This window comes from Talpa europaea (genome assembly GCF_964194135.1).
Source record: "Talpa europaea genome assembly, chromosome: 3".
Taxonomy (NCBI): Eukaryota; Metazoa; Chordata; class Mammalia; order Eulipotyphla; family Talpidae; genus Talpa; species Talpa europaea.
This window is the reverse complement of record NC_140069.1, coordinates 110,271,797-110,298,002: the sequence shown is the minus strand read 5'-3', so window position 1 is coordinate 110,298,002 and position 26,206 is coordinate 110,271,797. Positions and strand designations below refer to the sequence as shown.

General features: G+C 38.0%; 1 protein-coding gene across 1 annotated transcript; it reads left to right on the top strand.

Annotated features, from left to right (window-relative positions):
• On the top strand, window positions 1–26,206 carry LOC311168904 (large ribosomal subunit protein P1-like; the record flags this gene model as incomplete). Its single annotated transcript, XM_084230609.1, has 2 exons — window positions 1–200; window positions 25,586–26,206. The coding sequence occupies 2 exons, from the start codon at window positions 1–3 to the stop codon at window positions 25,971–25,973; spliced, it is 588 nt and encodes a 195-aa protein (XP_084086735.1). The 3' UTR covers window positions 25,974–26,206.

Below are 26,206 nucleotides of genomic sequence, written 5' to 3'. Positions count from 1 at the left end.
ATGAGTGACTACAAACAGAGACGCAGGACCACAAGACGATGCCAGAGAGAGCCCAAAGAGAAAGAGCACAGATTCCCCTGGGGCTCGGAGACCTGCCAGGCTTCTCACCCCTCAGCACCTGATTGCTCTGCCGCCTGGTTGGCTGCTGGCACTACAGTGGGAAACAGCACCATTGTCAAAGGAAGCATTGTACATTTAGAGTAAAAGCTGGAATTTGGTATTTTTATTACAGATAGTGAAATTCCAGTGGAATGTATTTGAAACTCCAAAAGTGCTTGTGCCTACCTTTGAACACTTGCCCCCTCCTAGTCACCCCATGAGACTTCAGTCTCTGTACATTCAGAGGACAGGAGGCCAGAGAGGACTTGCTTTGGCATTTTCTAATGGGCTGATGTACCTGCTGAGTTCACATTGGGCAGTGACGACGGTGCACCAGAAAATTCTCTACGGGGGGAAATAGACAAAAGTCTTCTTTGACTAACAAACTGAGTTTGATTGTTGGTTAGCAACTGGTCAGCATTTGTTCACTATTAAATATTTGTAAGGGCAGGACTGGCCACAGTGCAGGTTCTCTGATCCCATGCAGACTGGGTAAAGGAGGAGTCAGAGTCCTCAGTGGTTTTTTGCAGGTCTTTTATTGGGGTTCACCAGGCATATGGCAGGCAGGGGTGCTGGGGGGCCAAGAGGCCGGCCGTCCTCCCAGCCCCCAGCAAATCCTCACTCTATCTGGGCTCTCTGGCGTTCTCTGCTTCTGCTTCTTCTTCTCTGCTTCTCTCTCAGCTTCTCTTTCGGCTTCTGCTGCTGCTTTCTCGGCTTCTTGCATCCCTGTGATGCCGCCCTTAAAAAGCACAGTCTTAGCGCAGGTGTACCCACTTCAGGTGCCCGCCATCAGGCATGCATTCAGGATCACAGGGTTCCCTCATCTATACTGATGGTGGGAGGGCAGAAAAGCCTGATACCTTTTACCTTACCCTACAATATTATATTATTTTTCCACTTCTTTAATATTCAAATAAAACACCAATATCTTACTAGAAGTAATAACAATAATAAAAGTAATGATATGTTATACCGTTGAAGTGTTTACTCTGTGCTACGCCCTAGACCGTTTTATCTTTATCTCTTGTTCTCATATAGCAACCCCCTACATATCCAAGCTGACATTCTCTTCATATATGTCAGTAAGAATTGGTATAACTAATACTAGATAAATTATATTCCTTAAGTAAGAGGACAATGAGGCTGGACTCTATATTCCTTTGAATTTTAGTACTAAAAGTCAATTATTTCTTCAAAATTTTCTGTCAAGTTTTAGATGGCATTGCAGTCTGACATCCTCAATAATGTTTAGTAATGTAGTCATGGCCAGATTTAAAGATAAAATTTCACAAAAATACCGAGTGTAAGTGGTCTGTCTTGGAGTCTTGTTTCTTGTTTTTGTTTGTTTGTTTTAATTAGTGATAGCTCATTATTTTACATACTTGTGTGGTTTTTCAATATAGGACTTCTCTACTCAGGTGTGGTCACCATAATTTGCCCACCACCAAAGCACCCATAGTCCTCCGCCACAGAGTCTTACTCTTACAATTGCATCTAAGACCCACAGCTGATCATTTTCCAGCAGCACGGAGGATTCCGCTCTCACTTGCTTTATATTCTCCCTCACATGCCAGGCCTTCCCCCACGATTCTATGTGTAGGAGCGCTTTTTCTCTCTCTCCAACCACCTTTCACACTTTACCATTCTTCCCTGCTCTGTTTTTCTTCACTTATCATCACTTGACATATTTTACAAGTAACTCATTTATTGTTTAACAGCCCCTCTCACATATATCCCCAGTGCTTAAGACAGTGACTGTTATATAAGGTGCTGAATAAATATTTGTTGAAAGTATTAATCAAAAAAAGTTCACAAATTATCTATTACCAGTACTGGTTTCTCCTTTAATTGAACAAACAGCTTGGTAAAACTGCGTGTGCTCATCTAACCTTCTTACAAGTAGAAAGTGGCAGGAGCTCTAAATTTCTGTGGGAAATTGTCTCACTAGTTCCCCCTATGCACTAGATATTATAATACTGAGATGCTGAGACATATGAATCTCTTTTTAACTTAGCAATCATTGTCTATTAATATTTTTCTATACCAGCTGGCAAAAAATTCCTAGAATAATAATAGTTGTAACAAAAATGCAAATTCCCAACTGCACTTAATTGATGCTATTTCAACTGAAACCCTTAAAAATAGCTAAGGGTTTGAATCATTAGATTGTGTTTTGCTTTGAAAATATCAGAGATCCTAAATCATAGTCACATGTCAACCAAGCATAGTTTAACCAAAAATATTTATTTCTCTTTCTAGGAAACAAAATACATATCTCAAACATTTTTTAAATAAAAGTATTTTTATATTCTATTTATCAATCAAGGAATTCCTGAGAAAGAACTAATAGACATTTTATCCTATTAGCTTTTTTAAAAAATTATTTATTTATGCGTATAAGAACTGAGGTACAGGCCAGAGTAGTAGGGGGTGAGAGGTTTCACTGGAGAGAGACTGGAGAACAGAACAGGCAGATTGACTGAAATACACCGCAAAGGGGAGCAGCGGTCGAGTCAGGAGAGGTCTGCTGTGCCATGTGGTTATCTCCTCAGCTAGGGATCGAACTCATGCTGCAGTGGCTGCAGATAGGTTCTATAGGTTGCGTCTTAATCCCTTGTGCCACCAGGGAGGCCCTCCTATTAGCTTTATTTATTTTTTTAAAGATTTTTATTTTTATTTATTTATACAAGCACTGGGTACAGTCAGAAGCACGGGAGGGTGAGAGAATTCACCAGAGCCAGAGCGGGGAGCAGAGCAGGTAGAAGGACCGAAGTACACTGCTGAGGGGAGCAGCGGGCGGCAGGAGAGGTCTGCGCGCCATGCGGGACCCTCCTCTGGTGGCTGGGGAGCAGCTGGGGATCGGCCAGGGACCGAACCATTGCTGCAGAGGCTGCGGGCAGCTTCGCAACCCAGCGCTCAACTGCTGCGCCACTAGGGAGGCCCCCTCCTATTAGCTTTAACTTAACTTTGATATCACCAGAAATTCAAATATGCCTTATGTAGTGAAATAACCAGATAGTCTAATTAAATACAATATAAATAACCAAAAGTCTAAAGGAATATTAGAATATTAGTTTCTCATGTTCTCTCTTTCAATCTCACAATGCACAACCTCACACATAAGCAGACTCACATCTCTGAATCTAAGAAAAGGTTATTACATACTTCTTACATTTGTCAACACGTGGGGGGAAAAAAGTTATTCTCAGCTTTAATATAAACAAAATGGGGCCTCCCTGGTGGTGCAAGGGGTTAAGCACCGCACTATGAAGCAATCTGCAGCCTCTGCAGCACAAGTTCGATCCCCGGCCGGCCAGGGAACAACCCACATGGCACAGCAGACCTCTCCTGTCTCTCCCATTTCCCCCCTCAGCAGTGTATTTTAGCCAATCTGCCTGTTCTGTTCCCCACTCTGTCTCTGGTGAATCCTCTCACCCCACCCCCTGCACCTCTGGCCTGTACCCCCCAGCTCTTGTATGCATAAATAAATAAATCTTTAAAAATAAAATAAATAAAATGAATGTCATAAGACATAGACTGCTTTAAGTTCTAATATCTATGTTTCTCCATTTGGGTTATGAGAGTGAAGGGTAGTGACCTGTTCATAACACAAAAGCCCTATGGAAAAAAATTAAACCCTTGCTTCTAACTCTAAAGCCAAGCTCAATATGTTACCTGATCAGGAATAATAAAAAAAAAAATTTATTATTTATTTATACCTAATTTCCCCTAAGAATTATTTTAATTGAATTTTGAGTACTATTTTCCTGATTTCAAAAATTTGTGTGTTTCAATCAGAAATGAGAACACAGAGAAGCCAAAGACACAAATCACCTATATATAAAACAAAACATTAGTTTTAAAAAAGTAAATAATATAATGCAAGAAAAAGGGCCTCTCACACAGCATTTAATGTTAGCCACATATACAACCTGCAGGATTTTTATTCTCAAGAGAGCTTGTCTACCGGGAATATATTCTTCCAGTATTTCTATTTAGAAATATTTATGTTGTAAAGATCAACACTGAGATATATTTTACAATAATTGAACTGCTTATCCACTCATTCAAAAACAAGGTAAATCAATGTAACTTATTTTTGAACTCATAAAATCTTTGCCTTAAAATAACTTGTTTAGGGGGCCTCCCTTGTTGCACAATGGGTTAAGATGCAACCTATGAAGCTATTTGCAGCCTCTGCAGCATGAGTTTAATTCCCAGCAGGGGGGTAACCCACATGGCACAGCAGACCTCTTCTGACTCACCCACTGCTCCCCTCAGCAGTGTATTTCAGTCGGTCCTCCTGTTCTGTTCCCCACTCTGTCTCTGGTGAATCCACTTAACCCCATTGCTCTGGCCTGTACCCCAGTTCTTGTATGAATAAATCTTTAAAAAATAACTTGTTTAATTAAATATAAAAAGGTATTTTTAATCAACTGCTTCTCTGCCACATACAAAATCACCATATAAATGTCACTAAGTGCTTTTGTTACATATATAGTAGCAAGTGAAATGTAATGCAAGTCTCAAATAATCTAAAACTTCCAAATATGTTCTACAAAATTATGGTAGTAAAAGTAAACTTTATAGTAATATAAAGTGTAATGTGATTTTAAAGAGAACATATTGTGTGTCTTTTTGTGAATCCAGTTTCATGCTTTCATCTACTGTTCAGTCCGCACTGGAAGGGCAAGAGCAGCATCACACCAAGAAGCAGGAAAGAAGAGAAACAGGATTTCACTTGGGTAGTTAAACCCTAAATTCAACAGAGATAGTATTTACAAATCAGAACTTGGCAATAAGTAAATGAATTAAAAAATTAATGATGTTGAAGAAAAAAATGTACCAACTAGAAGGAATTTTTTCAGAATTATACATAGAGATAAATAGAGGAGTTTTGGCAGAAGCTATGCATCATTATGCAAGGAAGAGATTGCCCTGACCCAAATCTTAATCCCTCATAAAAAAAGAGTCAGTGACTCTATTGAGAAAATGATACATCTGTCTGTTTTGGCCTGTGGGCATCAAATACTGAAATCACATTACTACCCCCTCCACTCCATTCCCAACTCTCAAACAAAGTTCTTGTGCTATTGTCAACCAGTAATCTTATGATAATTGTCTCCTCATGTACCTTATCTGAAGGAAATGTACTATGACAGTTATATTCTGATTATAAAAAAAATTGGCATTGTAGTTTATATATGTCACTTTTGATTTTAACCGACATGTATCAGCCTTAAGTTTGATCAATATATCTTATTAAACTATACCAAGAATTAGTCCTGATAATGATTCTAAATGTCCCTTTGCAAGGAATCTCTTTGACAAATGAGGGATCTCTTTAATATCTTCAAGATTAAATCTACAAATCTTACAGTACTGTACTACAAATAATTGTAAACTTTCAAGAAATTATGTTTACTAATTTTGCAAAGACTTCATAAACTCTGCTACTCTAAAGGCTATGTTATAAACTCAAGATGTTCTATAATAAATCTCTTTTTCCTTACTAGGAAGTAAGGGTTTTTTTTTTTTGTTCCTGTATTTAAACATATAATTTTATGGATAGGGGGTAATTTATAAGTCTGGATAGATGTGGAAAAATTTATACATTTTTAGTTCCTTCTTAATAGAACTCTATCTATTATGATCTAAGGTATTTTGGGGAATTCTATTTCTATTATTTCTTTTAAGATTTTGCTTCAAGCACCTGGATCCCAGGAGGACATACACTGGAGAAATCTGGAGGCTTTACATAATTGTCTCTGAATAACCCTTGAATTAGTTCTTAATCAGAAACAGGAATCTTTCCATGTAAAGGGTCAAATCTGTCAAGTAAAAACTGAATTCTGCAGTGTCTTGACTCAAGATCCAGTACACATGGTAATGACTATTTCTGCTCTTCACTAGTAATTTAAAATCCTTCAATCAAGAAATAGCAAGAAAAATGTTTAAATAAGCCTTTAATGTCATTAGGCTTATATCTCTAGATTCTTGTTTTCTGGTCCTACTCCACTTCCAACTAATCCAAAGATTAAGTATGTAATGAGAAAAAAATAACTGAGGAATAAAATCAACACTATGAATTTGGAATAATGTGAGTCATTTGTTTATAAATTTCTTCTACAAGGCTTATGCTTAACTGTTCAATACTGATAGATTGCAAACTTCTGATAACTGATAATAGAATGTGTGTATGTATATGTATATATGTGTATATATGTATGTATGTATCTTGTTTTATGCATATGTATGTGTATATATGTAATGCATATGTATATGTAATGTAATGCATATACATTTGTATATATAATGTTTACATATTATGTATATACATTATTAAGACACATTATATATCATGTGTATACATTATATATGTGTATGTAATTATATATTAATTATGTGTATAATGTACATACATTATGCATATAATGTATATACTTTTGTATATATAATGCATATACATTTCTGTATATGTATATATGTGTTTATATACACAGAAAACAAGATACTTAAAAATAGGTATTTACCTTTAAAAGAGTACTTTTATTTACTCAATTAAAACAATATTTTTGTGCTAAAACATACTAGAATTAAAGCTGTTCATAGTACTAGGATAAAAATTTGAGGATTACAGAATTTAATACAGAACTGACATTCTGTATTAAACTGACTCACTCCTCAGTTTCAAATAACTTGCTAGGGCAACTGACAGAACTCACAAAAACATTTTACTTACCAGATTACCAGTTTATTATGAAAAAATTTTAACTCAAGGACAGCCAGATGGAAGAGATGCATAGAACAAGATGTACAGAAAGGGCACAGGCCCTTTCTTAGTGTGACATCCTCAATCTCCACGCATTCACCACCCAGGATGTCTCTGAATCCAATCCTATGTGGGACCTTATGGATACTGTATGACATAAACACTATAGATTCTAAACAAATTGACTAAACAAATTGGTCACTGGTGATTGAGTCAACTTTTAGCCCTTATCCACTCCAGAAATTCAAAGTGTGGGACTGAAAATTCTAACATTAGATCTATGGTTGGTCCCCCTACCATTACCCATCTTTAAGTTCTTTGCAAGTCACCTCATTAACAAACTCAATTGCAGTTGAAAGAAACTTGTTATGAATAACAGCGACACCAGTTAAACTTATAGATCTGAAGCTATTTCAGGAACTGAGGACAATACCACCAAATACCACGAGTGTTATTTAGAAAGAAAGATGTAGAAAGAATGAATACTCCAATAGGCAAGTTTCCTGGATCAGTGTATCTCACACTTCAATGTGCACATGAACCACTTAGAAATCTAACAGAGTGCAGATTTGAAATCAATAAATTCTGTAAGGACCTTAAATCCTGTAGTTCTAATGAGTTCCCAGCGCCAATTATGCTGGCCTGGGGCAACAATTTGAGTAGGAAAGTGTGAAAATAGTCATTATGCACTTCCTCTGAATTTGGGCTTCATAGGAAACTTGAAATAAAAAGCAAATAATCCTGGTCTCTGTTCTCAAGGGGATCAAGATTGAAGGAGCAGTTTATAGCTCAGTGATAACTTAACCTTCCAGTATGAAAACAAAAACATATGGAGGTAGGATTACAATCCTGAAATTAGAAATGTGATGTAAATCCTCAAAATAAAATAAGTTAATATTTAACCCTTATGGATTAGTTGCTAATTCCAACACTCTGCAGACATTTTTTACAGTGTTAACTCATTTTCTCCTATTGTTAATAAATGTGATAAAGAGGTATTATATTTTGCATCTTTAGACATGGAGGTATAGAAAGCACTTCATTTAGTTTATAATTTACAACCTGTCTATTCACCAATTTATTTCAATTTGCTTATAAAATTATTTCTGACTTCTCTGAATATTTTGTAGCAAGCATGCACTCTATTATAATAACAAAATAACACAGCTGTGCATATTCACAGAGTGAATTCTTTAAGATTATGCAATGTCAGTATTGGTTATTGTACTAGTCCTGGCCCGCTGAGAAGCGCATACAAACAGGATTAAATGAGAAAAAAAAAAACTGATAGGGGAAAAGACTCAGAGTAAATGGGGAGGCAGCAAAGGGAGGATTTGTGGTAATTAGATCATGATACAAGTATGGCTGATAGAAAAGGAAAGCAGAAGAGAGAAAGCGAGGTAGTTTAGTCAGCCAGTCAGTTAATTAGTTATTGTGGAGGCAGCTCTGACTTCCATGCCAAGAAGTTAGGTGAGGTTGATGAGTCCTTGAGTCAAAATTACTCTTCAGAGGAGTGCTGCATCTGCTAGGAACATGACTGCCTGGGTATGTCTACCAGACTTAGTGATTGGCAGGAAAGGTCTGAGGGGTGCCCTTTAGCACAAGCAGCAATGTGAATTTCAGAGTGCAGCTTCCAAGCCTGCAGACACTTAAGCTCCCTTAAGTGTCTTAAGTAGATGGAGAGCCAAGAGGTGCATTCCCATGGCCACCAAGGTTATATAGACAGTGTCCTTTGTGGTTTGCCATGCCGAGCCAAATTCCATACATTTAAATTTGTTCCATTCAACCATATGCATGAAATGACAATCGATCTACATGCGCTGTCTGCATATGTTTCCTGGCATCTTGAACACAATTCCAATTCATCTTCTATGTGCACATGTGCACAAACAAAAAAAAAAAAAATCAGAATTAAAATCTCAGCATGAAGAGTCTTCTGGAGGCTGTGCAGAATTCTCACAGTGTTTTGAATAGTAAGATTCGGATATGCTAAAGGACAATTTTCAGTACAACTGGAAAGCCTTGAGCTGCAAACACATAATTAAAGCTACTTCCTACTGAATTGGGTTACTTATATAGCACATTAAGAGACAGGGGAAAGCTAAAATGAGGAGACACTTAGGAGTCTCTCAAAAAATATTTTGTGACACACAAGCACAGACCAACTAGTGGGGACAACATAAAAATTGTAGTGTTCAATATTATAAATTTTAAATATAACGCTAAATTAGTTTTTTTTTTTTTTTCCCCAAGGTCAGTTTCTTAAGCACTAATTTCTATGATCCTTGTATAGGAATTTTCTTACTAAAAAGTCAACTGAGGATCACTAAAAAGTTTACAGTCTTGGGGCCTCCCCCAGTGGCGAGCAGTTGAGTTCTGGGCTGCGAGGCTGCCCGCAGCCTCTGCAGCACCAGTCCCATCCCCGGCCACTGGCGAGTGTCCCACATGGCACGCAAATCTCTCCTGCCACCCTCTGCTCCCCTCAGCAGTGTATTTCGTCAGTCTGCCTGTTCTGTTCCCCTCTCTGGCTCTGGTGAATTCTCTCACCCTCCGGCGCTTCTGACTGTGCCCAGTGCTTGTAGAGATAAATAAATGAATCTTTAAAAAAAAAAAATAGTTTACAGTCTTGAACTTTCAGTCACTATTGTGACTTCAGTGGCATTTATCCAGTGAGTGACTGAAATGCTTAAATGTCATGAAATGTCAATTAAGCAAAGCATTAAGACCTAGTTTTAAACAACTGCAACTGTCAAGTTCTGAGGAAGAAACAACAGTTGCCTGTCCCCCTACTTTTAGAAATGGGTTGTTCTCCTGCAATCAAGACTTCTGGCCAACCACAAGTCAGACACAATTTTTCAAGTAGTGAATAGTTTTGAAAATGCATTCTGCAGTAGCAAATCAAAGAATAAATTTTATTTGTGCATTAATGCGGAACGAACTTTTGGTTTGTCATCAGGAAAGTTACATTATAAAACTAATCAGTTCCACAGAAAATGGGGTACACACTGACATGCTCAATTTCTTTCATAGCTACATAGTATTTCTAGAAATGTATAATCTGATAAAGATGGATAAATAGATAAAATTTCATTGTTTTTACTTGAAATAAAAGCTTGTAACTCTATATGAAAAGATGTTTTTATCTGTTAGCAAAATGTCTACAAAGTTCTTTCTGACCATTAATAGATTCAGAGAGCTTATCATTTCATATTCTAACTGAACAAGGAAAAACCTAATAGGAATGGTCCCAAGTCTTAGAGAGATTTAAAAATAAACAGATCTGAGTTTAAAAGTGAATTTACTTTAGTAAAATTTTGCAAGGAAAACATTTCATAAAACTTTAAGAAAAAAGGTATAACTTAGAATTTAAAAGAATATTTATGACTCAGGATTTGTAAAGTGTTATAGGACTGTAAGCTACTATTAAGAAGCAGTGTATTCCTAGAATTCTACCAATATAATATATCAGAATATTGGGGTAAATTCAAAGATTGTTCTTAGTAACTTAGAAGCCTCTCACAATTGCGATTAGAAGGAAACTTGATGTGATATAGGTCATACTATTTTAGAAAAATGCCTTTAAATATTAAAAGAAGCATGTGCAGTTGTTTTCTTTGACAAATTTCAGTTTACCTTATTGCTTCTTAAATTTGGAGCAATATTGAGAAAGAAAAATTGAAAGGAGTGCTTAATGGTTGAAAACTTTCTATAACAAAAGCAATTTTATTTTATTTTATTTTATTTTAATTATTTTTGAAAGGCAGACTGCCACACTCAGAATTGTCTGAGTATTAAACACTTAACTACCCTCCTGTTCCACAGATAGATGTTGAGAGTTTATTTGGGGGTGCTAGGAGGAGTGTGTAGTTACTCATATATCCTTGCCCAAAGAATGGTTCTTCTCTTTGTTGGGAGAAGCCTTCCTCTTTGACCCAGATCAAAGCATTTTTAGATAAAAGTGGCATTAGAGATAATCTCCACTCTTCCACTGAAAAACTTTTGTTGAAAGTCTCTTAGACAAGGGCTAATGTGAATTTGTGAATTTGTTTTTAAATTTTTAAGTTTGATAAGAAATAAAATCTGTGCTAGTACAGAGGCAGAGGCATGACTGAGAAACTCATCTTTTCCCCCTCACTTCTAAGAAAATATGAAACAGGTTCACCGAAGAAAATAGCAGACTGTTCCCTTGAAGGCAAATTTTCATTCCAATTTTACTAGATCTTAGCTACAGTCTGCAAAATGTATTTCTGATGTTTTATGCTAAGCACATCTGTTGTTAGTAGCTGGAAGACAAGCATGCTCATTTTTAAGAAGTCTATATAAATGGAAAAGGGTGACATTATGCAAAGTCTTTTATTAAGTATCACTTAGAATAAAATCAGCACTATTTAGTCCATGTAAGCATATTCAAAGAGTTTTTTCTCTAACCCACAAAACAAATCTGTGCAAATTATTTCACCCTAAGAGATATGTATCCTTCTTACGGATTAAAAACAGAACATTCCACAGACATTCAGTTTCCAATCATCAGGTATTTACACACTGTAAAAAAAAAAAATGTGTAAATAATTACATCAACCAAAATAAGGAAATAAATTTCTGGTCTAGATTTCAATATTTGTGACCACTTAACATAGATAATGAATTATACCTTCAAAATAAAATGTGACATTAGTTGCTCTAAATACATAGAAACAACTCAGAAAAATACCAACTTTTCTTTGATAGTAAATTAAAATAAAATCCAGGTGTATGCATGTGTGACTGTTACCAACTATACATTTATCTGACATGGATCATTAGGGAGGGGCCTCACAGGCTCTGCATATCTAACAGAAGCTGCTGTTACTATGCATCTTCAGAAAGTACCATTAAATTTAGAAGCCAAGTGGATAAATACATAAAAGTAACCAAGTATTGTGGAGAGAATTATTTCAGGCAAAGGAAATAGAATTTGCAAAGACCTGAAGTAGGAAAGTGGTTGCATTTACACCTTTGAGGAAATGACTGAATGATGATGTGGCTGGCACAGGCCTTCAACATTTTTAGTTCTGATTCACAGTAAGAATTAATTTCATATCACCATTTAATAAACACACAGACACATACACACAGACACACACACACACATTTTTATGAAACATTTTTCTTTATACTATGATTTTGTTTCTAACCCTTTCTTTCTCTTTTTTACTAATGCAGGTAGAGTCCACTAAGTTGATTTTCCAATTTACTAACAGGTTACCCTGAAGTTTGTTAAAAAATGAGGTAGACACAAGATGATGATGCTAAGTCAGGCAGGTCCCAGAATGGGTAGGTTTGCAGACTACTGGAAGGAATTTATTTTGTGAGTTAAAGTAGGGTAACAAATTTAGTGAATAAATATAGATAGCTTTATTACAAATAAATATAGAAACTGTAATTTCAGATGGATGTACAACAAATCATTTTATTACCAAATGTCTCATCTATAATAACACAATATTATATTTTGCATGACAAGCATCTTTATCCTATATTTTATCTAGCAACCCTAATCTAAGGTTGATGGGAAATCATTAAAAGATTTTAATCATACTGACAAATGCAAAGATTTCCTTTAAACTCCCTCCAGTTGCCATGGGAAGAAATGATTGAAGAAACAAAGACAACTCAGGTAGGAAACTGCTAACAACAAGGAAAGTCTAGTGTCACCTGTAGGGACAAGGGAATATTGAGAGACTATCACAGAACATAGAATATTGCTTTAGTATAATTGAGAACTGGCAATTTCAGCAATATGCCAGGTCTAAAAGCAAGAGAGATTTACACTAAGTCAATCTATCATATACAAACATACCTATTATGCATGCTTTAAATGTAATTTTATTTCTCACAATGATATCAGTTAAGGACCTCCCTGGTTGTGTAGGGGTTAAGACACAGCCAATGAGGGTATCCAAAACCACTGCAGCAAGAGTTCAATCTGAACTGACCAGGGAGGTACCCACATGGCGTAGCAGACCTCTCCTGTCTCACCGGCTGCTCCCTTTAACAGTGTATTTGAGTATATCTGCCTATTCTGTTCCCCACTCTGTCTCTGGTGAATCCTCTCACCTCCACATCTCTGGCCTGCACCCCAGTTCTTGTATGCATAAATAAATAAATCTAAAAAAAATGGTATCAGTTAAAATTCTATCTGGATAGTTAACAAATTTTTACAACTACTCTGTATTTTTTTGTTTGATTTATTTTTTTCTTTTTTTATTTATTTTTCACATCATTGTTCATTTTTGAACAATAGTTGCTTCCCCCCACCCTCTAAGGTGTAGTCCCACAGAGTTTCCTTCACCAATGCACCCGTGCACCATCACCTCAGCCCCCTGTGCTCCTTCTTCCCTCCCTCTGACTCCTCCCCCCCTCCTCCTCCCCTGCAGGATGTCTCTGATTTATAATTGTCTGTTTTTGCTTTGTTGTGTTTTGTACTGTTATTATTTTTTACACCAATGTCTTATTTTGTTCCCCTATAAAAAAAAAATTCAGGCTCCAGGAGCCTCAGCAAAATTCCAAGCTCCTAGGTCTAATAGTTTGGAGCCTTGGCTGTTGCTTCGTCCTAAAGTCAGGAAAATGATTTCAAGTGCCCACCACCCTACCCCTCCATAGGAAAGACTTTGGTATTGTCTCAGTGGATAGTCTGAAAATCTGGGGACATTTTAGCATGGAATCTTTTATGGGACAACATGTTTTCACAGATAATTCATATATTTTTTGATTTAAGTGCTTTTTGTTTATATTTTTAACAAAATATTTTTAAAAAGCTCATTCGGTGTATGTCTAATCATAGTTTTATCTTTACTCTGGTAAATCAATTAGTCACTTAAAAACTTATTTTACATTTTTAAGTTTTCATATTTGTTTAAAAGTATTAATTTCTCAGAATCATACTCCTAAAGCAGTGATAGTCTTATATCAATAACCTTAATGACAATATTTATTTTAAAAGCTTTACGTGGTTTCAATTCTCCGTCAACTACATTTTGAAAACCCAACTCACTCTTACTTTGAGAGACTTAGGTTCACTGCATAATTGTCCATGAAATCTCTAGGACTTTTCGGCATCCCTTAAAAGCATGTGGGTAAAGCACTTAAGCTCTATGAAATCAGTTAAACAAAGAAAATCTATTGTTCTTTAAAGCTAACTAGCCTCTGCTGAAATACCACAGGACAATCTTAGGGGCCAATAAGTAGGAAGGAAAATGTATTCAAATACCAAAATTAATTCTAATGTCAGCCACTCTGAATAAGTTTTAGTCTTAAAAGATAATGCCTGGATGTATTAAACATAACAAAGGAGTCCTAAGTAATATAGCAAATGATAGAACTCTCCCCCTATAATCATAATAGTCCGTGGATTTGCCAGTATCAAGACTTCTTTTAATCTTGGCTTTTTACAGAAACACAATAAATGTACTGTATATATATATATATATATATATATATATATATATATATAGAGAGAGAGAGAGAGAGAGAGAGAGAGAGAACTTCAGTTCAGTCACAAGATATTTCCATATGTCTATTATGCTTTAATAGACATAGTTATAATAAGACTTTCCACATTAAATTGAAGCCACCTTTCATCTCACGAAGCATTCAGAAGAATTTAGATTTCTTTAGAATTCAAGCAATTATAATCTACATACCTCCCTTCACCCAACAATTTTCTATTTAAAGTGAATCCAATTATATCCTTTTTCTTTCCATGATATTAACAAAATCTCATGTTAATCAATAACAAGAGTGTTCAGCGTTATTCAGAGGCAGAGAAAGTTATGATAACTTGTGGTGAAGATTGTATTTCCAATTAAACAAATTGCTGGCTTGAAGTAACTTCTGGGCTCTCTAAAATCAAGTCAAATTAGATAACCTAAACTAAAAATGCACATGTCTCATCTATCAAAGATCATTAAGAACCCCTTGCAGAGTGATATAATTCTGTCTATTCTATTATCAGTAATCTTATTTTCATAATCTGAAGATGCCAGATTTCTCTCAATTTCAATATTATTGTGTACTAAGTTTGTTTTTAGATCTGCATATTTTTTAGGACAATCCCTAATCAGCATATGCTTTTAGGTTTTGTTATATAAAATAACTATAATTGTCAATAATGAGAGTAACAGGAATACTTTAGTAATGTATGGTAGCCAAAAATATTAAAGATCTAAGTTCTGTGAACAATGGCTTAACAGCTGTTTCCTACTTGTTCACTGTGTTTTAATTCTTTTTTTTTTTTTTTAAGATTTATTTATTTATTTATACAAGCACTGGGTACAGTCAGAAGCGCGGGAGGGCAAGAGAATTCACCAGAGCCAGGGCGGGAAGCAGAGCAGGCATAAGGACCAAAGTACACTGCTGAGGGCAGCAGTGGGCCACAGGAGAGGTCTGCGCGCCATGTGGGACCCTCCTCCGGTGGCCGGGGAGCAGCCGGGGATCTAACCGGTACTGCAGAGGCTGCGGGCAGCTTCACAACTCAGCACTCAACTGCTGCGCCACCAGGAAGGCCCGTGTTTTAATTCTTATACCCATTTAGGAAAGGGTTTATTTTCAGCCTACACTTTTATTTTATTTTATTTTTTTTTTTTAAAACAAAGGTTATTTTATTTTATTTTATTTATTTTTTATTTTTTTTTTTTAATAGAGGCATGCTTTATTTATTTATTTGTTTGTTTGTTTTGTTTATACATGCACTGGGTACAGTCAGAAGCGCGGGAGGGTGAGAGAATTCACCAGAGTCAGAGCGGGGAGCAGAGCAGGCAGAAGGACCGAAGTACACTGCTGAGGGGAGCAGCGGGCGGCAGGAGAGGTCTGCGCGCCATGTGGGACCCTCCTCCAGTGGCTGGGGAGCAGCCAGGGATCGAACTGGCGCCGCAGAGGCTGCGGGCAGCTTCGCAACCCAGCGCTCAACCGCTGCGCCACCGGGGAGGCCCCCTCAGCCTACACTTATAAAAAAAAAAAAGTTATAGCCTTGATAACTGGGTGGAGAATAGACCTGTTGCTTTACATATTTCCTTTCAATTTGTTTCCCTACAATATGAGAGAAATTTAGAATTCGGTAGACATTTCCCTCAATTTTTCTTCAGATAACAAGCTATGAAAAAATATAGCAATTCATTTCAGTTTTTTCAAGTAACATGAACTTCATGTACAAGCTTCAGAATAGGCTTCCAAGCAAAAATAATATGTATGATGCTTCCCTCACACATATGCCATCTTGCACTGCAAGATATAATATCATATGTGATGATTTTCTTAATAGATTAATACATGATTAGATTAATAGCCTGTCCACACACTCCTTGTTAAACTTAGCAGAAGTTCTCAAATTGACACTTTGGAATGTAGAGTTTTATCTTATCTTTTAAGATTTATTTATTTATGCATACAAGAACTGGAGTAGAGACCAGAGGCCTGGGGGTGTGGGAAGTGAGAGCATTCACCAGAGACAGAGTAGGGAACAGAACAGACAGATTAATTGAAGTACACTGATGGGGGTAACAGCTGGCGAGACAGGAAAGGTCTGCTGGACCAAGTGGGTCACCTCCCTGGTCAGGGATCGAACTTGTGCTGCAGTGGCTGCGGATAGCTTCATGGGTTGCTCCTTGACCCCTTGCACCACCCGGGAGGCCCTAGAGTTTTATCTTTTAAAGTCTTTTTTTTTTTTTTAATAATAAATTTTATTGTTATATTCCCCATACAATTGCAGCCCCCCCATTCTGACCCCAATCCCTCCCCTCCCGCCCCCGCCCCCCTAAAAGTGTCTCTGGTTCATAGTTTTTTGTTGATTTTGATTTTCACTTTCTTATAGTTATTCATTTTCCTGGTCCCTTATTTAAGTTTTCTAGATTCCTGCTATGAGTGAGACCATCCGGTATTTTTCTTTTTCTTTCTGGCTTATTTCGCTGAGCATGATCCCTTCCAGCGCCATCCATGTTGCTGCAAATTGCATGTGTTTATCTTTTTTGAATGCTGAGTAATATTCCATGGTATATATGTACCACATCTTCTTGATCCAGTCATCTATTTTTGGGCATTTGGGTTGTTTCCAAAGCTTAGCTATTGTAAACAGTGCTGCTATAAACATAGGGGTGCAGGTGTTCTTTGGAATTGATGTTTCTGTGTCCTTTGGGTAAATACCTAGGAGTGGAATTGCTGGATCATATGGAAGCTCTATGTTTAGTAGGTCCAGAAATCTCCACACAGCTTTCCACAGTGGTTGGACCAGTTTGCACTCCCACCAACAGTGTAGAAGAGTTCCTTTTTCTCCACACCCTCGCCAGCATTTGTTGTTGCTAGTTTTTTTAATATGTGCCATTCTCACTGGTGTAAGATGGTATCTCATGGTAGTTTTGATTTGCATTTCCCTGATGGCAAGTGATGTTGAACATTTTTTCATATGTCCGTTGGCCATTTGCATTTCCTCTTCAGAGAAGTTTCTTTTTAGCTCTTCTGCCCATTTTTTGACTGGATTATTTTCTTTGTTTGTGCTGAGTCTCATCAGCTCTTTGCAGATTTTTGTGATCAGTCCTTTATCATTAGTGTTGGGTGCAAAAATGTTCTCCCAGTTGGTGGGGTTTCTCTTTGTTTTTGTTATTGTCTCTTTTGCTGTGCAGAAGCTCTTTAATTTGATGTAGTCCCAGCTGTTTATCTTTGCCTTCACTATCACTGCTTTGGGTGATGTGTTTGTAAAGATGTCTTTGATGTGCAAATCACGTAGTGTTTCGCCTATATTTCCTTCTATATATTTTATGGTTTCAGGTCTTATGTCTAGTTCTTTAATCCATTTTGAGTTGATTTTTGTGTATGGTGTGAGGTAGTGGTCAAGCTTCATTCTTTTGCATGTAGCGACCCAGTTTTCCCAGCACCATTTATTGAACAAACTTTCTTTGCTCCAATGCATAGTCTTTGCTCCTTTGTCAAAGATTAGTTGACCATAAATCTGTGGGTTTATTTCTGGATTTTCTATTCGATTCCATTGGTCTGTATGTCTGTTCTTGTTCCAATACCATGCAGTTTTGATGATTATGGCTTTGTAGTATAGTTTGAAGTCTGGGAGTGTAATGCCTCCATTCCCTTCTTTTTTTTTCAGGAGAGCTTTGGCTATTCGGGGTTTTTTGTGATTCCATATGAATTTCATCAATAATTGTTCTATTTCTTTGAAGAATGACATTGAAATTTTGATTGGAATCGCATTGAATCTGTATATTGCTTTTGGAAGGATGGCCATTTTAGTAATGTTTATTCTTCCAATCCACGAGCAGGGGATGTCTCTCCATTTCTTTGTGTCTTCTTCTATTTCTTTTAACAGTGTTCTATAGTTTTCCTTGTATAGGTCCTTTACCTCTTTTGTTAGATTTATTCCCAAATATTTGATTTTTTTTGTTTCAATAACAAAAGGGATGGTATTTTTGATTTCTTCTTCTTCAGATTTATTGTTTGTGTATAGGAAGGCTACTGACTTTTGCGTGTTGATTTTGTATCCTGCCACTTTACTAAACTGATTGATGAGTTGAATTAGCTTTTCTGTGGAGTTTTTGGGGTTCTCTATGTATAATATCATATTGTCTGCAAATAGTGATAGTTTGACTTTTTCTTTTCCTATTTGGATTCCTTGGATGTCTTTCTCTTGTCTTATTGCCCTGGCTAGGACTTCCAGTATTATATTGAAAAGCAGTGGTGAGAGTGGACATCCTTGTCTTGTTCCAGATCTTAATGGAATTGCTTTCAGCTTTTCACCATTGAGAATGATACTGGCTGTTGGCTTGTCATAGATGGCCTTTATGATGTTGAGGTATGTTCCTTGTATCCCAAGAATTTCAAGGGCTTTTATCATGAATGGGTGTTGCACTTTGTCGAAAGCTTTCTCAGCATCTATTGATATTATCATATGGTTTTTATATTTCTTTTTGTTGATGTGTTGGATAACGTTGATTGATTTTCGGATGTTAAACCATCCTTGTGCCCCTGGAATGAATCCAACTTGGTCGTGGTGAATTATCTTATGGATACATTGTTGGATTCTGATGGCTAAAATTTTATTGAGGATTTTTGCATCAGTGTTCATTAGGGAGATTGGCCTGTAGTTTTCCTTTTTTGTGTTGTCCTTGTTCGGTTTTGGTATTAGTGTAATGTTGGCTTCATAGAACGTGTTTGGTATTGTCCCTTCCTTCTCAATTTTTTGGAAGAGTTTGTGAAGGATAGGCACTAATTCGTCTCTGAATGTTTGGTAGAATTCATTTGTAAATCCATCAGGTCCTAGGCTTTTGTTTTTGGGGAGGTTTTTGATTACCATTTCAATTTCGCTAATTGTAATTGGTCTGTTTAGGTGTTCTATTTCTTCTTTATCTAGCTTTGGGTGATTGTAGAGTTGTAGGAATTTGTCCATCTCCTCTAGATTGTTAAACTTGTTTCCATATAACTGTTCATAGTAGTTACTGATTATTCTTTTGATTTCTGCTGTGTCCGTTGTGATTTCTCCTCTTTCATTGATGATCCTGTTTATTTGTGCTTTCTCCCTTTTTTCCTTTGTGAGCCTGGCTAGGGGTTTGTCTTTTATTGATTTTTTCAAAGAACCAGCTCTTGGTTTCATTGATCTTTTGGATTGTTTTTTTAGTTTCAATTTCATTTATTTCTGCTTTGGTTTTTATTATTTCTTTTCTTCTACTGGTTTTGGGGTTTTTTTGTTGTTCTTTTTCTAGATCTTTGAGCTTCGAGATTAGGTTGTTTCTTTGAGTTCTTTCTTGTTTCTTGATGTGAGCTTCTATTGCTATATATTTTCCTCTTATTACTACTTTTGCTGCATCCCATACATTTAGGATATTGGTGTCCTCCTTGTCGTTCAATTCAAAAAATTTTTTAATTTCCTCTTTGATCTCCTCATTAGTCCAGTGGTCTTCCAGTAGTGTGGTTTTTAATCTCCATGAGGTAGGAAAGTTCCTTGCCTTCTTTTTATGGTTTATTTCTAGTTTGATGCCTTCATGGTCAGAAAAGATGGTTGATATGATTTCAATCTTGGTGTATCTGTTGATGTTTGTCTTGTGCCCCAGTATGTGATCGATCCTGGAGAATGATCCGTGTGCGCTTGAGAAAAATGTGTACTCCATTTTTTTGGGGTTTAGTGTTCTATAGATGTCTGTTAAGCCCAATTGCTCTAGGTCCTTATTTAGAGCTTTGGTTTCTTTACTTATTTTTTGTCTTGTTGATCTATCCATTGTTGATATGGTGTGTTGAAGTCTCCCACTACGTATGTGTTTTCTCTGATGTCTGTTTTCAGAGAGGACAACAGTTGTCTGATATATTTTGGTGCTCCTTCGTTTGGTGAGTATATGTTAATGAGTGTTATTTCTTCTTGAAGTATTGTCCCCTTGATCATAATGTAGTGACCATTGGGGTCTCTTTTTATCTTTTTGAGTTTGAAATCTGTTTTATCTGATATAAGTATAGCTGTTCCTGCTTTCTTTTTTGGTCCATTTGCTTGTAGGATTGTTTTCCATCCTTTAACTTTGAGCCTATTTTTATCTTTTGTAGCTAAATGTGTTTCCTGGAGACAGCAAAAGGTTGGGTTTTGTTTCTTAATCCAGGCTGCAACTCTGTGTCTTTTTATTGAAGAGTTTAGTCCATTTACATTTAGAGTTAATATTGATATGTTAACATCTGTATTTGCCATTGTGTTTGTCTTTCTTTTGATTTTATTTATTTATTCTTTTAATAACTTTTTTTTTTTTTTTGGCCTTCTTTCATTGTTATTCGTCCCTCTGAGGTTCTGGCTTTAGGACTCCTTGTAGTATTTTTTGGAGTGGGGGTTTAGTTGCAATGAAATTCCGGAGTTTCTGTTTGTCTGTGAAGGTCCATATTCTTTCTTCAAAGAGGAAGGAGAGCTTTGCGGGATAGAGTATTTCTTGGTTGGCATCTGTTTTCTTGGAGTCTGTTGACTATGTCCCTCCACTCTCTCCTTGCCCGTAGTGTTTCTTCGGAGAAGTCTGATGTCAGCCTGATTGGCTTTCCTTTGAATGTTATCTGTTTCTTCCCTCTTGCCAGCTTCATTATTTTTTCCTTGTCCTGGATTCTTGGGAGGTTTACTATTATGTGTCTTGCTGTATTTTTTCTTTCGTCGTGGAAGTTTGGTGTTCTTCTTGCTTCTTGTATATCAATTTTCAGCTCCTTCTTCACATTTGGGAAGTTCTCTTCAATTATCTCCTTGAATATTTTCTCTGTTCCTACTTCTCTCTCCTCTCCTTCTGGTATTCCTATAACTCTTATATTTCCTTTCCTCATGTAGTCAGATAGTTCCCGAAGTCTTTCTTCATTCTTTTTCCTTCGTACTTCTCTTTCCTTTTCTGTTTTGGTTCTTTTTATTTCTGTGTCTTCAAGAGCACTTATTCGTTCTTCCATTTCATCAATTCTGCTTTCATTGCTTTTCCCAGAATTCTTTAGTTCTTCCACTAATTCTTTGATCTCCTGCATTTCTTTTACTTCCCTCTTTAGGGACTCAATTTCATTCTTCTGATCGTTGATTATTTTTCCCTTATCATTGTTTTCTTTTATGACTTCTGTCAGTTTTTTAATCACGGCAATTTTAAATTCTCTTTCTGGAAGGCTCAGAAGTTCTTCCAAGTTACTGTCGTTGCAATCTGAGGGCTGGTTTTCTTTTTGTGGTGTGCTTTTTCTCTGGAGAGTTGCTAGGTTGCGTGTGGTTCTTCTCCTCCCTACTGTCTGTTTTCTAATTTGCCGTATGCGTTGGGACACTGTGTAGTTGGGACTGGCCGGCATCTTGGGTGAGCTTCTCTTCTCCCCTCTGGTTCCTCCAGGAGTCATCTGTCAGTTTCAAGCAGTCTTTATTGGAGAAAGGTCCCTGTCCTAAAATGTCGATGTGGGGACACACTCCCCTGTGCGCCTGGTCTGCCCCGGCGGTGGGTTCCTGCTCCCCCTCTGGGCTTGGACTGCAGGCCAGAGGGGGTCTGGCGTGGGCAAACTTCCCCCGCTCACCTCTGGCTCCAGAGGAAGCCTTCTGCAGGTAGTCTTTACTGAAGAAATGTCCCTGTTCTAAAATGGTGATGTGGGACACATTCCCTGCGCGTACGGTGTCAGGCACACTCTTCTGCGTGCCTGGTCTGCCCCGGCTGTGGGTGCTCGCTCTCCCTATGGGCTCAGACTACTTGTTCGGAAGGGGCCGGGTGTGGGCTAACTCCCCAGCTGGCCACTAGCTCCTTCAGGAGCCTGTGCTGGCTTCAAGTCGCTAGGTGGCGCCAGAGATCTCTCCTAGAGCCCTTAGGGAGCTGATTTTCCACCCTGTGGGACAGGGAGCAGAGCGGGGATGGTAGGGTACACCTCAACGGCTTTGGGGTGCTGTGTCTGCCTTGTGCCCCACCGTCGTGGGGAACCCACGCCCCTAATTTCGTGCCCCGGGTCTCAGTTCCAAAGCCCTCAGTTCCAGGACGTGGGCTATAGCCCAGTTCAGTGGCGCGGGAACGGCGCCTTTTGCACCGCTCCCGTGCCTGGGCGCCTGGTTCCTGCTTACTCAGGGAGGGACCTTCACCTCAGTGAGGACCTCCTAGCGTCTCCCCGCAAGCCTAGGTCGTCTCCCAAGCCTAGGTCGCAGGCGCGGGGACCTGGGCAGCCGCGATCCTGGTCTGCACTTGCTTTTCAAGCGCGCTGAGCGCGCCGCTATCCGCGCAAGCTTACTGGCAGCCCGGGCTGTGTGTGCGTCTCCCGGGGTCTTTGTTCTTCTCTAATGGCGCCCGGAGCCGTTTGCTCACCGCCGTGGCGAATCCTGCAGGGTTCGCCTCAGCTCCCGTTCAAGGGGTGTGGTGGCTGCAATAGTTCCTTTCCACTCACAGTCCCACTTGCTGCGTCCGTTTTTCTTGTTGGCCGTTTTGGTTTGTTGTTTCCCTCCTCTCTGCCGGTGGAGAGTGCTGACTTTGTGGGCGGGGGAGGGGAGCAGGGTTCTGCGCTTCCCTCCCTTCTGGTCCTCTTTTATGGCAACTTTCTTCTTCGGGCAGTTTGCTGCAGTCGTCCGTTTATCTTCCGTGTCCCAGTTCTCACTGGGACCTGCCGCTTTTCCTCCCTATTAACTTTTTTTAATGGGAGATCTTACTCGCAGCGTCTCCTCGCCGCCAGGTTGCTCCGCCCCTCCCGGAAGGACCATCTCTTTTAAAGTCTTAATAGCAATTCTATTTTATTATATAAAATTAGGAAATACAATTTGTGAATTACAATATGTCTAAAGATATGAGTACTCTGTCTACAATATGCCTACAGAACAATATTTTTTCTCTTTGATCAACTGCATAGGATCAAATTTAAATTATTAATGTTGGGCCTCCCCGGTGGCGCAGCGGTTGAGCGCTGGGTTGTGAAGCTGCCCGCAGCCTCTGCAGTGCCGGTTCGATCCCCGGCTGCTCCCCGGCCACTGGAGAAGGGTCCCCACATGGCACGCAGACCTCTCCTGCTGCCCGCTGCTCCCCTCAGCAGTGTACTTCGGTCCTTCTGCCTGCTCTGCTCCCCGCTCTGGCTCTGGTGAATTCTCTCACCCTCCCGTGCTTCTGACTGTACCCAGTGCTTGTATGCATGTATGTATAAATCAATCAAGCAATAAATAAATAAATCTTTAAAAAAAATTATTAATGTTAATTTAAAGTCTGTATAATTTTTTGTCCTATGAGTCATAGAATACGTTTACTGGCATGTCCATATTTTTTACTTTATAATCCACTTATCAATTTTTATTGATGTGATTTATTTTATTTTTATGATATGATTTATTGCAACAGACTCTCTAATAACAGCAGGGAAAAACAAGTGGTGATTACAATTTATTTTCCACTGCATACTTACTAACTTTTAAAAAAAATTACACATATACTTTAAAAATACATGGACAATTTTGTTTCAGAATAAAATCTATTTAAGTCTTTTTTAAAATACTAAATTCTCAACTAAGAGTATGTCTTAAAAACACCAAATTAAGTTTACATGATATAAAACATAGTTCTGCATCAATCTATTTAATGCCTTCAAAAATGAAGAAATACAAAGGGACACCATTATAGGTAATAACAAAAGTCCTCCATTAAACATACAATAAATTTAAAGCAAATGGATAAGTATATTAAAACAAAGCACACACAAAAAAAGAAAGGACACAGCAGAAAATGAAGAAATTAAGACATTTCATAAAGGTATACTAACCCACAAGAAAGGGGAGGATGTATTAATGTCAGATTATATATGTACACATGCTTTCCAAATTATCAGTTTGGGAGTAATAAAACATAAAACGGACGTTAATCCTTTTTGAAAGAAATGATTCTTATTTGAACAACACTTTAACACACTCCTGAAGGGCATAAATGTAGAGTTGGATGTAAAGATTTGTCATGCTGTAGATGGGAAGAACAAAATCATATAGATGTTCATTATCTTTAATAACTTAGGAATTCAAAATTGACTCTTACAAAATACCAAGTTATTTTTATGAAAATAGATACATTTTTTCTGATGTTCATATGGAAAAAAATTTCAAATTAGAAGATCAGAGAGTGGTCTGAAAAAGAAGCTAGGACTAGGGCCTCCCCTGGTGGTGCAACAGCTGCCCGCAGCCTCTGCAGAGCCGGTTCAACCCCAGGCCTCTGGCGAGGGTCCCACATGGCATGACAGACCACTCCTGCCATGCCCGCTGCTCCCCTCAGCAGTGTATTTCATCACTCCACCTGTTCTGTTCCCTGCTCTGACTCTGGTGAATTCTCCTACCCTCCCACGTTTCTGACTGTACCCAGTGCTTGTATAAATAAATAAAGAAATCTTTTTTTAATTAATTAATTTTATAAAAAAAAAGAAGATAGGACTAGTCTTACCTGATACTATACTATATCATAAGGCCTCAAAAACTACTGGTATTAGCATATGAAAAAACAGGCAAGAAATAAAACGAAAAAAGTCAGAAATATAGTCATACACATTTGAGAATTTAGTATATGTTAAAGATAACCTTTTAAATCAGTAAACTAAAGATGAATATTTTAATAAATGGTGTTGACTTTCCCCTTTGTGGCCCGAATGCTCCCCAAGGCAGCAGGAACTGGATTCCCAGTTATTGAGGATAGGTGGATCACTGGACTCTGCTACCAGTGATAAATAGCCTCCCTGTATGGTTTCACACTCTAGCTCTGTGCCAGAACTTGCCAGGTGCTCTGGTTATCAGAGTTCCATTGAGCTGTGGCCACCTGGCCATGGGGATGCTGTGGGCATCCCCATGGGCTATTCCTTGTGTCTCTACCTCTCACTCTCCTACACCCCCATATATTCCTCTTTTGTTCTAAAGGAGAGTAAGCAGCATTAGAGAAGAAGAATATATATTACACATTTCTGAATGAACATTTGTTATTCTTAAAATAAGTAAGTAAATAAGTTAGTAAATAAATAGAGAAATAATCAGTAAGTGGTGTTGGGTCAAATATGGTGCAGTTTGTAAAAAATAAAAAAGTAAAAAATATGTTTAGAATTGTACCACACTATACACCAACATAAACTATAAATAGATTGAAGTTTGAGATGCTTAAAAAGGAAATAAAAAAAAAATCTAGAAAGAGCTTTCCTCAGCTGTCGCTAAGGTGCTCGGTCCTTCCGAGGAAGCTAAGGCCACGTTGGGGTGAGCCCCTCACTTCATCCGGCGACTAGCACTGCGCCCGGCAGCGTCTGTCCAGCCCTCGCCCGCACCAAGACTTTGGTCTCGGAGCTCGCCTGCATCTATTCAGTGGCTCTCATCTTGCACGATGACGAGGTGACGGTCACTGAGGATAAGATCAATGTGCTCATCAAAGCAGCGAGTGTAAATGTTGAACCTTTCTGGCCTGGCTTGTTTGCAAAGGCCCTGGCCAATGTCAACATTGGAAATCTCATCTGCAATGTAGGGGCTGGTGGGCCTGCCCCAGCTGCAGGGGCTGCCCCTGCAGGTGGTCCTGCTCCTTCCACTGCTGCTGCTCCAGCTGAGGAGAAGAAAGTAGAGGCAAAGAAAGAAGAATCTGAGGAGTCTGATGAAGACATGAGCTTTGGTCTTTTTGACTAAAGGTCTTTTGTAACAAGTTCAATAAAAATTTGAACTCAAAAAAAAAAAATCTAAAAAGACATTAATGTTGTATTAAAGTAAGTTTCTGCAAATAAAACTTAAAATACAGATGCCATAAGAAAAAGAAGTATAAATTTGGTTAATTGAAACGGAAAACATCCAGGATAGAAAATAATATCAGCAAATCAAAACAAAAATGGCAAAGTTAAAATCATTAGGCAAATAATAGATGT